General features: G+C 45.2%; 1 protein-coding gene across 1 annotated transcript; it reads right to left on the bottom strand.

Annotated features, from left to right (window-relative positions):
* LOC130388622 (membrane-bound transcription factor site-1 protease-like) lies at positions 1 to 18252 on the bottom strand. Its single transcript, XM_056598039.1, has 22 exons — positions 18078 to 18252; positions 15820 to 16360; positions 14437 to 14700; positions 11447 to 11662; positions 11164 to 11274; positions 10667 to 10776; positions 10204 to 10320; positions 9662 to 9729; positions 9463 to 9565; positions 8890 to 9041; positions 8479 to 8640; positions 7818 to 7962; positions 7116 to 7304; positions 6456 to 6628; positions 5603 to 5875; positions 5220 to 5344; positions 4700 to 4777; positions 4331 to 4471; positions 2832 to 2963; positions 2556 to 2682; positions 2169 to 2299; positions 1 to 1539 (listed from the first exon to the last, which is right to left on the bottom strand). The coding sequence occupies exons 2-22, from the start codon at positions 16040 to 16042 to the stop codon at positions 1313 to 1315; spliced, it is 3267 nt and encodes a 1088-aa protein (XP_056454014.1). The 5' UTR covers positions 16043 to 16360; positions 18078 to 18252; the 3' UTR covers positions 1 to 1312.
* Between the last annotated feature and the right edge of the window lie 69 nt (positions 18253 to 18321).

Genomic DNA, 18321 nt, shown 5'->3' with positions numbered 1-18321 from the left:
TTAAAAAAATGCAACAGAAAATCAACTAGAAGTATTATAATGTTGGAATATCCACTACAGGAAAAAAAAGTAAAGTAACACCAGCATTAGGTATTAACCTCCTTATCTTCATGATCATCTTGAACAATCGGTTGAATATGTATGTTGGTGACGCACATAGGAAACCAGGGCAGCCTGCACGGGCACATTGCAAATATTGAAGTCTGCAATTATACACATTTTTATCTCAAAAACAGAGCCAGATTGACCAAGATACTTTGCCACAACATAAAACATATAGCCATAAATATATTTAGATTTTCCTTCGTAGCCGAGTTTATGCGTGTTCCAGCTAGACCCAAGTCTCTAAGCAGAATTAATTTTTCACTCGTACTAGTCTTTCAATCACTGAAATTGCCTTAAGATCCTAATCATAAATTTGATTATTTGATTTACTACCTCGTATAAAAGCAACCAAAAAAAATATCTTTGGAGAAACAATTGACAGAATTTCACCTCATGTTTATGTCAAATATGCGTACTCAGAACTATTACTATAAAACCAGATTCTTTTTAATGACGTGAGCCAGGGTGATGCCTTTTTTTTTATTGATGAAATACATTTTCAACAGTTTGTCAATGCTATTTTATATACAGTGAAATCGTGAATCATTGTAGGAAATAGGTTAACAGAAAGGCTGTTCATAAGTTCATAGATGGACAAAACGATACCAATTTAGACAATAAATGAAATATACAAAAACACCAAGATGAGGTCAAGGGATGGGTCATTTGTAAATACCTGTGAGTGTGTATGTATAAAGGTTGTCAATGTCAAAGCGTTGCCGCGTTTAGTTTTATGGAATATGCATTTGAATACAAACAAATTCAATAAATATAAAAATGTCATGGAGACGTTTCGGTCAAAGAAAAGTCAAGCAAAGAATATCCCTTTCTTTAAATGAACAATGTAAGAGGTTTGGGCAACATTTTCCATTTCCTTGAAAGTGGACTGATCTCCTGGTCGGTTTTGCATGTAGTGTCATTGAATGTGTGTGTAATACTGTCCAAAACAGCTCAATACTCTACACAGATACACACAGGTCACACAGACTTTGATAACCATTAGGCACAGAACCATTCAAGCACCGATGGAAAAAAATGGGAAAGCAGTCTGATAGTGTTTGTGTTTAAGAAATGCTGGATTCCCCCTCCTGTGCCCTTGGGTCTCAGCATCGGTAGAGTTCATGGGTCATACTGCCATGATCCATGCATTAGGCCTCATGGTGTCAACTCCCACGCATCAGGCCGCGTTCAGCAGCCATAGGTCCAATCAAACGGTGGGGCTCTTGCCCGTTGCCATGGTGGCGGTGGCGTTGGGGGCGGGGCTCTGCTGCTGTAAGTAGGTGGGGCGCTTCACACGGGGCTTCCTGCGCTTGGGTTTGCTTTTGGCTTTGGTCAGCTGTACCACAAAGAAGGACAGGACAACCATGGCGCCCAGGAACGCAAAGACGGGGATGGTCTGGCCCACTTCCTGGTTGTAGCGGCCAGGCATTATCCCTGAGGTCAAAGACAGGAAGGTACCGGTGAGTGGAAGGAGAAACAGACTCAGCAATACCATCGGGAGTCTCAAGCCTTAGCAGCTTATAGTCTGGCATGTAGCCAGAGTCAGATCCTGACCTTTGACCTGGTCTGGTGGTAAAGGGACAGTGAACCTAAATCTGTTTGTTTTTTGTTTTAAACATTTCTGACGATCATCATAGTGGTAATCTATGCCATTTGATCACGGTTACTGAAATAAGTAATTTAGAGAAAACAGGTAAAATCCTATGTGTTTGCATAGGATTTTGTGATAGTTTCACTCATTTCATGTACAACATCGCTCACTCTATTGCTCATACAAAAAAAAAAAGTTGTTCTAAAATCAAGCTGAGGGGAATTAGACTTTATTTTATATTTTTGAAGGTTCTATCCTTTTTATTGCAGAGTAACAGACAGGAAGGTATAGTAGAGAGAGGGGAAGACATGCAGCAGAGGACCACGGTCAGGAATCGAACCCGGGTCGCTGCGGTGGGACTGAGCCTTTAATGGTACACGCTCTACCCGCCGAGCCACCGGGGCGCCCCGGGAATTAGACCTTAAAGTGAATTAAAGCTCTTTGTATTGAACTTATGACGGTTTGGACTCACCACCAGGGATGTCCCAGGCCCCACTCTCCCCAGGAGACAGAGGCCTGACCTGGGGCCGGTAGGGCCTCACGTTGGGCAGAGCCACCTTGTCCAGGTCCACCGAGAGCAGCTTCTGGTGCTTCCACAGATTACTAGGAATACAAGAGAGTAAGAGAGGGAGAGGGTGAGAGACAGAAGGAATACAGGGCGGGCAATGCACAAACTCCATCAAGCGCAGTTGAGAGCAATTTCTAGAATTTTGTCTGGTTGAGGTAAAAACCTATTAACGAGTTGCAAGAACAGAATAGCTGTAAGAAAACATCAGCCAACAACACACCTCGCTTGAGTTATTCCCTTTACAGAACTACAAAATATGTAGTGTGTAGGATAATGTGCGATTGAACGTACCTGGGCGCTGTCTCGTTGAGTGGCTGGGGCTTAGCCCAGGACAGGTGAGGGCAGGCAGGTAAGGGGCGGGGCTTAGGATCGCCCAAGTGTGGCTCCAGCACCTTAGAGTAACGATAGAGATGGTTGCCTGCGAGGGAAAGTGGAGGAATGTTTACAGAAGAGTAGAACATATACAGACATATAACGTGAGTGTTTTTGCATTGCATATGTACATGCTATCATGCGAGACGTATTCAAAATATATATCTGACAATTACCATTCAAAACCATGCTTACCTTCCAGTCTTTGTGGCAGTGGGCGGTCTGTGCCTTGAGGGGCCGATACTCTGCTGTGGGAGTGGACCAGACTCGGCGGAGTCATGCTATAAGATGTGTACTGCAGCAGCGCATCCAGCAGCCAGAAACAATCTGGAATGGAAGAACCAGGGGAACGTTAGAGAAGGTCCTGAGAGGTGTTGGTGAGGCACCAGCTTGTAATGGTGACCAGCCTGTGATCCCTGGTGACTATTTGAACAAACAGCAGCTTTGACACTTTTTCTACAGAGTGAAAACTAACCAATTTGTTGGTAGTTAATAGGGATGTGAATAACTCAAATAATCGGTGGCTGGTATGAACGAATAATTGATTATTCGATGGGTGCCAACATTCACGAAGGCAGCCATGGATCGTCGGCAAGGAATCAATTAGTAGGCCTATCTTAAATGTGAAAAAAAAAAATGACCTGCTAAGTGGGTAGAGTCAAATTGTCTGTTCAGCCTTCAAAACGAGAGCTGGCAAATTGTGAAAAATGCATTAAACTGTAATCCAAAAACGCGGTATGGACGCGGTTATAAGCTATAGACCCTAGAGTATCTGTGGTATTAAGGCTGGGATGAATTTCAAATTATAAATATGTACACTTTATGTTGAAAGTATACACCGTCGCGATTTCCATTGAAACGAATGGCGCGGTGATTCGGTCTTCAAAACGAGTGCTGGTAAATTGTGAAAAATGAATTGTAAAAAAAAATGAAACTGTAATCAGACAAAGCAGTCATAAGCTATAGACCCTAGAGTATCTGTGGTATTAAGGCTTGGATAAATTTCAAATTATAAATATGTACAATACATAACGTTAGCTTTCTAGCGCATAGCTGAGCGGACTAGAATACCTCCCGTTGCCAAGTCGTAGCTAAGGTCCGTCCTATTTACTGGAGGAGTGAAAAACGTTTCCGTTGCATAAGAAACTTACGAGAGTGGATTATTCCAGGTATTAGTCAAACCCTCAGGCGTTACCAGGGAAACAAAGTTATGGTTTGTGAAAAACTTTATATTTGGATTGTAAAAAATATGAAAATATAAATAAATGGTCTGTGACCATGGTTGGAAGCAGGATAATGCCCTTGGACACCTGTCCAACATTAGTTCCGTCCGTTAATTCTTGTTTATTTGAATGGGAATAAATGTTAACGGTCCAAATGTTAAAAAAAGACTTTGACCGTCGTGAACCAATAATCGAATATTCGGACCCATCCCTAGTAGTTAAGCAAGGCAGCTGTGTGTGAGATGAGCATTATTTCAGCAAGTGAATCCGTATTTTTAAGTGTTGTACTTGTGTTTCATCCATTTTGCAGTACAATTGCGTTTATTTTATTTTCATAGGCTAGTAATACTGAAACATCACCCTGTAACTGACATAAGTTCCTCTTTTAATACTTTATTATTGACTAACCAAAGCTAGATTTAACAAGCAATTTGTCTCAAAACAATCATTCAGGATTCCATTTTCTTTTACCTTTTTGCCTGTGGCTATCATCTATACAGTTGGAGTCTCCATACAGAGCAATACGGCCGCCCCCGTCAGATGGCGTTTGGTACAGTCCAAGGATTGGAACTCCTTCCACTACTGCGGTCTCCTGCTTCAACACCTCCAGACCTAAACCACACACACACACACACACACACACACACACACACACACACACACACACACACACACACACACACACACACACACACACACACACACACACACACACACACACACACACACACACACACGTTTGAACAGACTCCAGCTCCTCGCAGTGTACCAGACTAGCGCAGACAGGCTTTGCTATCATTCTCAAGGAAATAAAATGATTTAACAGCCCAAAATAAATACCTTGGTCTTTAAGATTTTTGGCGATCACTATTCCATCTTCAGGGAAACGGGCGATACTGCAGCCTGAGGCATAGTACACTAAAGAGAGAGGGAGAGAGAATCAAGACATACCCAGGGACCGCTAGTTAAGGAACACAAGATAACATTCGGAAGATACCTCAGAAATTAGATGCATTATGAGATATGAGATAAAAGCAAGGCATCTAGTCCCTAAAAACAGGGTGGCTCTCTTATGTAATTTTAAAGTAACGACAGGATGTCTGCTCAACTGGAAGTAAAATAACTACTATATTGAATAATGGTGCATTTCTTTGGCATCTGTAAATAATATGAAATAAATAGAAAAAAAGGTGAAAGCATCTATCTATCTATCTCTATATCTAGATATATTTATATTTTAAGAAACACAGTAGTTTCTGTAAAGCTTCCCAGTGACAGTGCAGATCATTAAGTTGTTTTTGGCGTTTTATGTATGTATGAATGTGTATGTGTATGTGTATGTGAATGTGTGTGTTCTTACTGTCGTGATCTGCCATGGTGAAGTCTCCCTCGTAGAGCCCGTCGCTGAAGGCCATCCCCCACACAGAGATCAGCTCGTTCAGGGCCGGTATGTTGGCGCCCCCCGTGTCTGGCATCCACCACTGCCTAAGGATCACATCAGAAAACAAGGTAAAAATAATCTCAATAATTGCCAGACCTAATTTCCAACATAAAAGGCGTGCGTTTAACAACACCAAAAACGACTCAACGATCAGCGCTGTCAGTGGCAAGCTTGACGGAACACGCTGTGTGACAAGCAACAGAGGAGTCTCAAAATAAACCAATCAACAAGGCTCTGGCTTCAAATCAACCAGCGGGCCGCGGCTAAATGACTCGAGGCAAGGCGGCGGCGCGCTAACCTACCTGGTGTTCTCGTCGTAGAACTTGACCTTCCTCATGACGGAGGTGTTGTACCAATCGCTGAAGACGATGAGGGACAGGCCGTTGTCGATGTCCCTCCTCAGCTTGGTGATCTCCTCGGGGAAGTACTCCTCCTCGCTGTCCACCAGCAGCAGAGTGCCGTACTGGCTGGCGTCGAAGCAGGTGATGGGCGCACCCAGCACCTCCACAAAGTAGCCCATGCTCCGCAGGTGTTGGTACATGTCCCGGAAGTTGGTGTGAATGTGGTCCCCGTTCCTGCACGCACACACACACACACACGCACCGACACACAGCTTGAAAGGTGGACCGGATATAGAGTAGCAAAGAAAGTGCATCGCACGATATACAATATGATATTTGGTTTTGATGATTGCTCAAAAGGGCAGATGATTATACACACAAATGATAAGGTTTCCATATCAGGTTTGGGCAATATTAAAAGGTGTTTGGAAGCCTTGTAGATTTAGCATAAAGCCCACATTGATATTTACCTTATCTTCCTAGTGAGAGAAGATGTCGAACCTTTAATAATTGTATGTGTAGGCCTGCAGTATTATTCTAATCTTTTCTGTGTTTACCCTGCGCTGGTTGAGATCCAGTTTTTTTTGCATAAATCGCTGTGCTGCTTCTGGAGGAAAAGGTACCAGCCTATCACTCTATAAATAATATTAAATAAGAAATAAAGGCAAATAAAACCACTTTGAGAACCATGACAGCTTCAAGGCTGTTTCACATCGACGATGTGGAAAAAGGCCTCCAGCCTGCCGTTATATGTGCTTCTCATGAGTACATTAGTTCCATCCCGTCCCTAGCGTTGGCCTCCCGCTCCACCCACCAGTCCAGCGGGTCGTTCTTCATGCGCAGGTTGTCTCGGGGGAAGTAGCCGGGCGGGTAGCGCAGGTTGTGGTACTGGTCCCACAGCACCCTCTTGCTGCGGGGAGGCGTCGGTACAATCTTCACTTTGATGGGAAGCTTGACGGTGGAGGTCAGCTCCCCGCCCACCACCGACTGGGGAGGGGCAGAGGACAAATCAAATTCATTTAATGTTAAAACCCTTTAACGACCTGACACACTGGGGGCCGCTGTGACGGCCGCGAGGTCAATGAGGAGACCAGCCCTCGCCTTGACAGCACTATGACACAGAGCCAGGAGGTCCTGAGACGATTCCTCACACTTTCCATTCATGTTTGGGCGTCTTCTCATGTGCCTCTGCTGGCACCCCATTGTTATTAGTCTATCTACCCTGGAAAGAGTAGGTCTATCTGGGAGGGAGGGGCCCATCTGTCCAAGTGCTCAGGGTGTTCATATAGAAGTGTTGACTTTGATTTATGGAGTTACTGTAAAGTACAAAAGTACATTTTTTAAATAAGACCGAAATACAGATATAAATTAGGGCTAGGCGTAAAACGATTTGATTTATTTATTAAAATAAGCTAGTCACTGAAAAATACAAAGCAAGCGTTACATTCCCCTGTTCTTATTTTAAATCACTCACGTCGTTCTCCGCCGGCGACGCCACTGTGACCATCACGTGACCCTGGGCCACGCCCTCCCACGACCCCGCCTTCTTGGCCACAGAGATGGAGATGGCCAGGTAGCCTGCCCATGGCCACAGCACGGCCGAGTAGGACATGGCCACGTCGATGTGGTCCCCGTTCTGGGGGAGGTAGGGCTGCCAGATAGGCTGCGGGTTGCAGGAAGGGTTAGGCATCACAGTTCTCCAAAAGCAGCTCACAGTGAATACAGGTACCACAACAACATTTCCAGGCTGCTGAAGTCCTATTTTGAAATGTGACACGAGCCCTTTTCCCTCAATGACCGGAGAATCAGTTTTGGACACTGTCCAGAGTTGCGCCCCTTTCACACATGTAGCACATAAAATGAGAATGTCGCGTGGATGCTGGAAAACCGGTGTTTGGGTGAGGATAGAGGTGAAGCCCGGGTAGAGCGGCAAGACAGGACGCAAAAAATATACTATATACTACTACATGGTCAAGGGCGCAGGGTGTGGGTGGAGTATGTGCTACATAGCACCACCATTACATCCTTTCAACTGTGAGTCCAATAACCGCTTTTTTCCGCCAGACACTAACGGACAGTTCTGAATTCAGGGCAGTGGTACACAAAAGAGTGTCTTTGCTTTACTCACAGTGAAGAGGGGGCTCTGTTCCATTAAATCGGCGGTGCTCATGCATACCTTGTCTACGATCCTGCCGGTGACTCCCATGCCGTTGAGGATGGTCACGTTGACGATGGTGGGCATGCCCCCGTAGTAGATGGGCTGCGAGCAGTAGGGCCACATGTACGGACACTCCGTCAGGTCGATGTAGTTGGGGGAGAGGCTGAGTGAGAGGTCAACAGTGGTCCAGGGGTCAGATCAGGGTAGTTATAGATGTGGAACAGATTCTCAATGTAGTTAAAAGACTCCGCCTCCGTGAGATACCGCCTAACCAGGTTAGGGATCTATCCAGACCTAAACAACTTTAGGGGAGGGAATCTCTCAGGATCTCTTCGGAGATTCAGTTTCTTGGGGTCCTAATTAAATGGACACATTTCATATACAAATCATTCATTCTAACGCTGATACACAACGACCATGGCGATAACACGCCCCCTCTTTCCTAGAACTCTGCGCTGAACCAGAGGCTTAACTGGCTCTTCAAACTCTTGGTATTATTTAGGACTCATATCGGGACTCGGTATCAGAGACACAAAATGTGTTCTTGATGAAGTACATAGGGATTCAAATTTCAGGATCTTCTCCACCTCACTGTTAGCTAGGAAAGAAGAAGTGGAAAGTTATGAAATTATATTAGAGTGATAATGCGAACAAGGTGGCTGTGGTGCTCGTCACTCACCTGGCCTGGGGCCGGTAGCTGTTGAGGATCTGGTAGGCCCTTATCAGGTCCAGTTTCCCGTGGCCTTGTTCGAACATGTTGGCCCCGGGCAGCCTGCGGGCTGACGCCATCAAAGCCTGCTTCATGGACGCTGGGTTGATCAGCTCCCGGTTCAGCACAGTGCTGCAGGCAAGAGAGGACTGCTGGTTCGGTGTGCCTGTGTGCGTCTAATGCATCCATTACGGGCGTCAGGTTTAATACCAAGCAGACTCTAAACCATTTCAACATGTCTGGTCACGCTGGCCTGTTCACTGTATAACATCTGCAGCCTGAACCCAAACTGTCCATTGGTCCATTGACAGGCAGTCGATGAAACCAGGACGTTTAACGTGAGCGATGGGGACCCCCTGCACAGAGACTGGGGTTACCGACCTGGCCAACAGGGTGACGGCCCCCGCCACCACGGGCGAGGCCACGCTGGTGCCCGACAGGGAGCGGCAGCCCTCCTTCATCCCGGACCCCCGCACCCCCGAGCCGTAGGTCACGATGTCCGGCTTCACGCGGCCGTAGCCCCCTGGTAGCTCCTGGGCGTGTGAAAACAGACACGCACAGACACAGAGAGAGAGAGTCAAATAATCTATTGCTGCCTGATAGCTCCTGGGCAAAGAGAGGGGAAGAGAGAGGGAACCAAAAAGGGAGTGAGAGCGAGAGCATCAGAGCGCAATGTGTGAGCAGACGTGTGACTAATGAAAATTGTCATGGAGGGAAAGAGATTGTCTTTGTGATATTGGACCGAAGGGCTTTTAAGACAGGGAGAGGAAGGGAGTGGGGTCGTTCTTTAAGAGGCCTTCTTATATCCAGCCGGCTGTTCAGAGAGAAGATGTGGGTGGATGAAAGGAGGGGGGGGGGGGGGGTGCAGGCTGGGGACACGGCCGGCAGCTCTGTTTCTACTGAGTTTACATAAGAGTGAGAGAGAGAGAGAGAGAGAGGTTAAGAGAAACCCACCCATGTGGTCATTCCTCGGGAGGAAAACCTGGCGATGTTGTCCTCAAAGTCGATGCCCCCCACCCCGATCACGTCCATCTGATCGGCGGGGTTGTTCAGCGTGCTGAGATCCAACCAAAGATACAAGGTTACCCACGGTACACATGGACCCTGATCCAAGCATGCCCCGTTGCCCTGAGGGGTGGCGCAACTCACTCACCCGTACAGAGGTCCGTCGTTGCCGATAGCAGAGACCATGATGACGCGGTTGGCGGTGAGCTCCCACACCTGGAGAACGAGGGACAGAGCACGAGCGGGGAACACTTTACCCACAGGTTGGACTGAGGTATCTAAGCGCCTGGAGGATCTACGAAGGGATTGCTGTTCTGCAGCTGGATTTATGCATTCTGTTGAAAGACGTTGGCTCCAAAACATATACCATTTCCATGGCATTTCACCTATGCCAGCATGAATTCTAACATTATAATATAGTAATATATTTTTGAGGGGGGAATCTTTAGCTAACGAAAAAAACAAAAACAGACCCTAAAAGTGAGAAATGGTTAGATAAAGTTTGTCATATAATATGATACACTAGTAATTAACTGAGTGACACAAGAATGGGTAGAGGCATTGGCACCGGTGCCTTAGAGCACCGTCTAATGCATTGGAATAACAAGGCATTTAATTGACTATCAATTACATACATAACCGGTTTCATTTAACACAACAATAAAGTAGGGATTCAGGTAATGACATCACCTTGTCAACAAAGGGGTGGTCCATGAAGTCAGGCCCCCCGATGCTGAGGTTGAGAACGTCGATCTTCTTCAGGATGGCGTAGTTAAAGGCATCAAGGAACCAGGAAGTGTAAGACACCTTGTGGACCAGGACACACCGGTTATACATCACATGGTGGTGCAAAGCACCTCCTCACATGGAAGACAGACAGAGGGGGCTATTAGGACAATTAACACGTACGCAGAATCCAATATTACCCATTTCAGAAATACATAAACAGGTGGCGGAAATGATGAAACTGGTCATGCCATGTCTAATGATACTGGAAGTGACACGCTCAAGTTCCATCACCTACACCCACTGCACAAAACACACCGATACATCTTATTCACCCTCCTAATATATGACTCTTCTGCTGGCTTCACTTGGCTTCACATGCCACTTTGAATTAGTATGAACTCATTGACAAAATTGGTGGACCTACTTGATTGTTGGTGAAGACCCTGAAGATGTGAAGCTCAGAGTCTGGGGCGAAGCCCTGGCACTCCCTCATGCTGGCAATCACTCCCGCGACGAAGGTGCCATGACCAAGCCCTGCAGAGAGAGCAAGAAACTCCCTCAGAACTGCACTGTAGGCCTCAGGCGAACACTCAGAACTCCACTGTAGGCTTGAAGATATTTGCCCAAAAAACAACAGTCCACATATGAAGAGCCCAGTCTGATCTCTTTTTATTAATATACCATATCTTGCTAAACTGAAAAGAAAAATGAAAAAAAACCTTTTTTAACTAGGAATATTGGAACACATGCAAGCGCATAGTGCCACAGATTTAAGACATATTGATGTCAATCCTTTGAATGGAAGCAGTGACCCATATCACTCTTGGTACTATTTATAGCCACATCATCCATATCATATTAGTCTTCAACTGGCATTTCAAATATTGCCATCAGCATCATCATCATCACACCCGTTCTCACCATCATCCAGAGTCTTTTCATTGGTCCAGTTGGTCCTCTCCTTCACGTTCTTGAAATGAGGGTGCTTCTCACTAAGGCCTGTGTCGAACACTGCCACCTTCACCCCAGAACCTACACACACACAAACAGACACATACACATTATATTTTATTAGTAATCTGTCCAGGTTTATTCTGTGAAACTTTGATTTGCAAGACCTTGTCTGAAGGGTGCTCTATAAACAAAGCTCATAAGTGGTAAAGTCATGTCAATAGGGCTGGAGGTCACGGTTCAGGGGTCCTACCGGTGTGTCCCATCTGCCAGAGAACATCGGCCTGGAGGATCTGGGCCACATGGCGAGGGATGGCCCGCAGCAGGCGGCGGCTGGAGTGGCGGCCTGTGGCGTGCCAGAACCCGGAGCTGATGGATAGGCTGGTCCGCCGGAGGGGGCGGGATGTCTGCCACGACTGCCACTTCTCCGTCCAACGAGTGTCATTGCAAGGGCCGCTGGGTTCAGGTGCTGTGAGGACATAGAGCATGGACGGCTTGACGCAGAGCCGGGACCAGACAACTGAGGACCGATTCAAAGTGCTGGCCTCATGGGGTTTCCTTCTAGGGCCCGACCGATATTGATTTTTGAGTGCCGATGCCGATTATTTTCAGAGAAAAATTACGATTACGATTTAATCGGCCGATTAAAAACAAAACAAAAAAACGTAGTTTTTGATACCTTAAATATACTTTAAACACTTTTGACGAATATGTGAATTGAATGCAGAACCTTTGAGTGTTTTAGAATACATTTACAGTCAAAAATGAGTGTAATGTAAAATGTAAAATAAATAACTAACTCCCAATGTGCTGCGCTCGTGAGCAGTGACTAACACGTGCGTGCTGAGCAGTATGGTCTAACCGTTAGTCCACAGTATAACAATTTAACATGGCCTGGGACCTAAAGAAAAACAGGCACAAAATGCTCAAACAACGCGTCTTGTGTACATTGGTGAGGTGAGCGCGCAGCTGCCTGAGCGAGCGTGCTTTCATGTTGTACAGTAAAATTCAATCTCTTTTTTACTCCAGCTAAAGTTGTTAGTTAGCAAGGCGAGTAGGATCGCAATCTGCAGGATACTAAGCGCAATAACATTTCTAAAAAATAAATAAATAAATAAATAATAATTGGTTGTAATCGGCGTCTTTTTGGCAGATGTTGATTATTTTCAAAAAGGCTATAAGCGGCCGATTAAATCGGCAGGCCGATGAATCGGTCGGGCCCTATTTCCTTCCATCTTAAATGGAGGTGCCGTCCGATCAGTAGCACGGCCCCACATCCTGATTCCACCTTTTTCTCTTTTACCGTTTCCATAAGGCTTTCTCCCTCATGGTAAGCAATTACTTTCCCTTTCATTGGCATCATCAATCCTTGTCCTCTCTTTATTTCTGTTTATTCCTCTCCTAGTCCTATTCCTCTCTCCCTCCCTCCCTCTTAGTTTGGCTGCATTTGAGCAGCCAAACTATCTGTCTTTAGGGATGCACCAATACCAGTACTTAGAACCGATACTGCACTCATAAAACTTCTAAGATACAACCACCCGTTACCACTTTACGCAACATAACCTTTTATTTTATTTTCTTCTTCATGGTTATTGGTCTGATATGATCATAAACATAGTAATCTATGCCATTTAGGTGCAGATACTGAACCAAGCCCCCAGTTTAGAGGAAAAAGGGGTAGAATCCGATGTTTTTGCCCTTTTCCCTAAAAAACGATGCAGGTTCCACTCGTTACGTCAGAGGCGCTTGGAAGTTATGACCTCGGTGGATCGGCGGCGGGGTCTGTGTGACCTCTGCCTTGGCGGCGGTTGACTGTGGCTTTCGAGAGAAAGTGGAGCTTTTTGGAAACGTATTGTATACCGCTATGGTGTGTGTGTGGATGGGGACTGTCCGTCTGAGGAGCATCGACTAATATAAAACCTGAGTCTGAGGGTTGGGCTTCACGGACAAATACAGTACAATGACCATGGCGATAACACACCCCCTATTCCCGAGATCTCTCTGCTGAACCATTCTCTGGCTCTTTAAACTGCTACGGTATTATTTAGTACTCATATCGGTACTCGGTATCAGAGGGTACACAAATGTAAGTACTTGTTCTTGGTCTGAAAAAAGTAGAATCAGTGCATTCCTATCCGTCATTATTGCCATATAGGTGCATGAAACCCTACACATTGAATCAGTTGAGAATGATTGGTTTCAAAGAAGAACCGTCACTGGTCTTGAGCAAAAAGAATCAGAGGCAGGCTGTTCTGCTTCTCTTCTGTTCTTGCCATGCTGCCTAAAGATGTAATTTAATGTTCATTGCTCCCATCCTTTCCTGGTCTAATAGATGTTTTTGTCCATGAATTAAAGTGTTCAGATAATAAGTGTGGGGCAACCAATGTCCTTTGCCACTGAAATACGGAAAATGGGAAGACAAAACAATGAACAATAACAATGTTAGCTTTCTCATTATGGACTTTGAGATCCCACCACTGCCTCGTAACCCTGGCACCGAAAGACTCGCGCCGAAAGCTGTGTGTTTCAGGACACACTGAAAGCTTTCATCCATCGCCAGGTACAGCAGGCGATCAGCAACCCCACCCCCAGACAGCTTCACTTAGTACTCCTCCATGTGGAAACACAGACACCCTGTGTTTCTGGCTTCATATCCCCCGTGTAGGGACACAGACACACACAGGCTCTCAGACACACACACCATCTCTAGTGTGTGGCTGTGTGTGTGTGGCTGTGTGTGTGTGGCTGTGTGTGTGTGTGTGTGTGTGTGTGTGTGTGTGTGTGTGTGTGTAGTATTCAACAACATACAAGTTCATACACAAACTCCACACACTGCAATAATAAACACACACCTCCTCTACACAAACACAGACTGCAGTGACACACACGCCCACACCCACACACCTCGCCTCATACCAAGTGTACAGAGAGCAAGAGAGAAAGACCGACAGATATAATGATGGACTATGGTCAGAGGCCAATCAATAATTGTGAAATAGGCAATGCTGCTCATGAAATAAACTAAAGCTGAAAATATGACACTTTAGGACTGCAACTAACCAGAGCCCAAAGTGTTGGCTAAAGTTTCCTTGATCAAGACAAACTAAAGTATTCAAATCATTACAGACTGAAACAGAGTATACGATATCAGCATTCTCAAAAAATACAAATGGCCGTCACAAATAACAACAATGAAAACAGTGAATCCATACAATGTGCGTGATGCGAGCATCGACGACTCACATGGGGTGTACTTTAGGGTCCGGAACACTTTGCGCTGTGGAGTGACGCGCTTGATGTACGGGTGGTCCTCCAGCGTCACCAGGTTGCTATGCGACGCCTGCCGCATGTGGACCACCTCAAAGTCGCTGGGGAAGTCGGAGGCCGGGTTCTCCCGGGGAACAATGTGCCACTCCAGGACCCCGTCCGCGGCGTTCCTCAGGGCGCTGCTGATGTACAGGCTACGGGCTTTGGCGGAGAAGTAGCCAGTGAAGGCGACGATGTACTCTGCGCAGAGGGAAGAGCAGGAGAGCCGTGTTAGGAAGCAGTCTGTGTAGGCGGCCCAGCGGCCCGGCCTGCCAGTGTGTTAACAAGCTGGCCGGAATTGATCTGATTCTGAGTCCGACCTGCAGGGCGGTGCATACATTCCCTATGTCTGCTGCCGACACTCTCTCCTGTGTCTTCACTGACCCGTTAACAAAGTGCAGAAAAAGCCTATTTAAATTAAGGAAAATAAAGAAGACTGTTTGCATATGGAACAGACAAGTTATGAGACAGAGCGCGCTGAATGCACGTATTCCCAATAATGCTTTATATTTATAGAGCATGTGATATAAATGATAAGGGTTCGGTGGGTACGGTTTTAAGGTGTAGATAATTAACAATATTGAAAACTAAAAACCCATCAGAAACACAAGAACTGTGGGCAAACATTGATGAATGAATTTCATGAAATATCCAAATATGATCTACCTCTTGGTCTATTATCCATTTGTGGACATAATAATAATTTTCTAACTCAATGAGATGTATGATAGAAGGCTGTGCTATGGGCGGGTTAAACTCACAGATATCCTGCCACAAACCATCTCCGAGCATGACATACCTAACTATCTCAACAATAAAACTCCAGGAATAATGTAAAGAAAGGACAAACTGTAAGCGTATTGAAACTCTCTGCAGCTGGGGAGTTGCAGATTAAACAGCCCATTAATATAGGACAAGTGAATGAAAAGCATTACACTCACAATGATGCTGGGTAATGATTAAATCCCAGTAGTAAGACCTGCATCACCTGTATTACATAACAATACATTTCTAAATACAGAGACAACAACACACTCCTGCTTGCTTTTATATTGCTGACAAGATGATATGTGGGAGAGCAGAAAAACAAGTAACGTGAACCAGACTTATTGTGCTGCAATCTATTCCTCAGCACAATGCCTGCAATACCGATACCACCACTGATGGCATGTTGTGTCCAAAAGGAATAGCTCAGACAAACATCTTGTGGGATCCCCTCCTCCAACGCTAGCTAATGAAAAGGCTTCGGGAGGACTCGAACCCAAACAGAACCTAAGAGAAACAAGGGACTTTTTAGAGAATTAACCCATGTTCCCTCACCGTGTTCCACCACCCGAGTGGAGAACTCCAGCTTCACCGTGAGGTCGGAGCAATTGGAGCCGGAGGGCGGGGCCTCTGTGCTGGTGGGAGGGTCATAGGGCTGCTGGGCTCCGCCCTCTGCCTCCGTTCCCACCATGGGCAGAAGGCCGAGCAGCAGCCCCAACAACAGGGACACCCAGATGGGATGCAGAGGCATGGCGGTTCCTTGGTAGACCCACACCATTAGATAGGGGTAAGGCTGGGTAATGAATTAAGTGTTACTGAACGCAGGATCCGGTGTTAAGAATTGGGACCCAGCATTTCAAGTCCAGAGCTCGGTGATTGAGTCCACATTTTTTAAGTCCTGAGCAGCTTGATTCATTTCTTTCGGCGTTTCCTCTCCATGTTTGTAGTGCAGTTAGCAGGTCAGTGGTGGAGCCCGACTACAGACATGGTTTTCATCTTGAGAAGCGATGCGTTAAAACCAGTGGAAATGTGTGGAGGATTAGCGTCGGTCCAACCAGTGACAAGTTTGGTTCAATCCAGGGTCGTCTTTTGATTCCTAGAAAAGTAAATGTACAGTTAGGCATTTTTGTTTTAACAAACAAAGTAATTATGTCAGGAAGTAACACAGCCATAAGGCATACGCACAGAATACTCCTCCGGCGGATCTTGTCTATTCCCTTACTCCACAAGCACAAATAGAGCACAAGGATACACGCTCATAACCCATTGAAACACAATCAATCATAATGAAGATAGTGAGGGCAGAGAAAGAGGAATCGGTGCATGTCAAGCACATGGCACCGAGAGCTCCAAGGGCCCTGGGCTGAGGAGGAGCTACCAGATAGACAGGAGCTTCACAATAGCAAAATGGAAACCTATCGCTAAACGCCCAAGGCATTCCCACATGACATCAATACTGCTACAATAAACACATTCTCGTAAATCAGCTCGGAGGCTACCGAAGCAGCAAACAGCAAACTAGGCTTTTATAATACCTAGCCAAGACCTCCACCCCTTCCTGGACAACGCCTGATGAGATAAGAGGCTGTTAATTCAATCAACATGTCTAGACAAACCAGTAGTGACACTCTGCATATCAAAAACATATGCACTTTTGGAAAGCAATTACAATTAAGTAACTTATGGGTGGCAGTTATTTTATTTAGCGTCTATTTATGACACTAAGACTCTTCCTAGTAAGGAAGATTGATGTGGGTAGGAGGCTTATACAGCGTGGACTGTAAATCTGTGTACAATTTCACTTGAACAAAGATGGATAAACTATTATTACTCTAGAAAGATGCATTAACCTACATCTAACACGTCAAATCACTGCTTTGAAGTTTGGGGAAAGATCCCTGCCTCTAGAACAATGGAGCTAATGACTACTGGTTCAGACCCATGGTTGTAAAAATAGCCATATTGCGTACGGCAGGGCTGTAAACGACAGGGTGTGACAGCTTGTGTAAACAAGACACCACACTGCAAAATTATAAAAGACAGAACATTTAACTTTTTTATTTAGATTACTAGCACACTTCTCATTCCCTGCAATCAAAGACCAGGAAAGGCAGCAAATGGCTTTACTTTTGACGTTAAATGTGTCAATCAGCCCGTTGCGAACCAACACCATCTCCAGATATACTATTATGGAATAACGTATATGGATGATAGCGCCCAATATATTTGCTCACGATTAGTGGGTATAGAGTAGAAATCTTTCTATCTTGGTTTGAAATTGTTCCACACGAGTTTACACTTTCTGAATATACTCGTTCATTGTAATTGGCTAATTTCATCAACATTTGTTGAGACAGTGTCTCTTTACCAGGCATTGCTTGCAAAACATGACCACAGGAAAAACAAACGCTCATTGATTCCAAATATCTTTAACAAAACAGTAGTAGTACAGACAAAACGTTTAGCCAGTAAACGAACAGTCAACACAAATAAAGATATGGTATTATTTGGTGTTATGTCCAGATCCACTAGTGATTTTCACCCTATAAACTAAGAGAATAAGCCTCAACACAGTATATCTGAGGCTTACAGAGAATAGATCACATATGACATATTGTCTATCAGACCACTCGAGTATTTACTTGAGAGAGAGAACAATGTACCGCAATAATGTAAACAACGAAGCGTGCTAATGCCAGCCTGCTACAAGGAGCTTGAAGACCCCATCACTCTCACATGCGCAACGCTAGCTTGCTAGCAGCATAATGTCTTGAAGCAGTGGGATACAACAGCATTTACTTGGTCCTACTTACCTAAATGGCTCGCTTTTCAAATAAATGTCTGTCCATGTATGTTGTTACGGTCAGTGCTATATCAAGTATAGACTGATTTGTAGTTTAACAGCAACTGAACAAAAGCTACCAGAAGCAAACTCCTCCGTATACCACACTGACGTCTATTTGATCGGGTTGCCAGATTTGTGTTGACTAAACAGAACAACTTCGAATGTGCGCCGGTTCTGCTTTAATACTTTCATAACTTGTCAAGGTTGTACAT

The sequence above is a fragment of the Gadus chalcogrammus genome, chromosome 9 (assembly GCF_026213295.1).
Source record: "Gadus chalcogrammus isolate NIFS_2021 chromosome 9, NIFS_Gcha_1.0, whole genome shotgun sequence".
NCBI classification, from domain to species: domain Eukaryota; kingdom Metazoa; phylum Chordata; class Actinopteri; order Gadiformes; family Gadidae; genus Gadus; species Gadus chalcogrammus.
The sequence above is the reverse complement of the archived record's forward strand: the minus strand, read 5'-3'. Positions and strand labels throughout refer to the sequence as shown.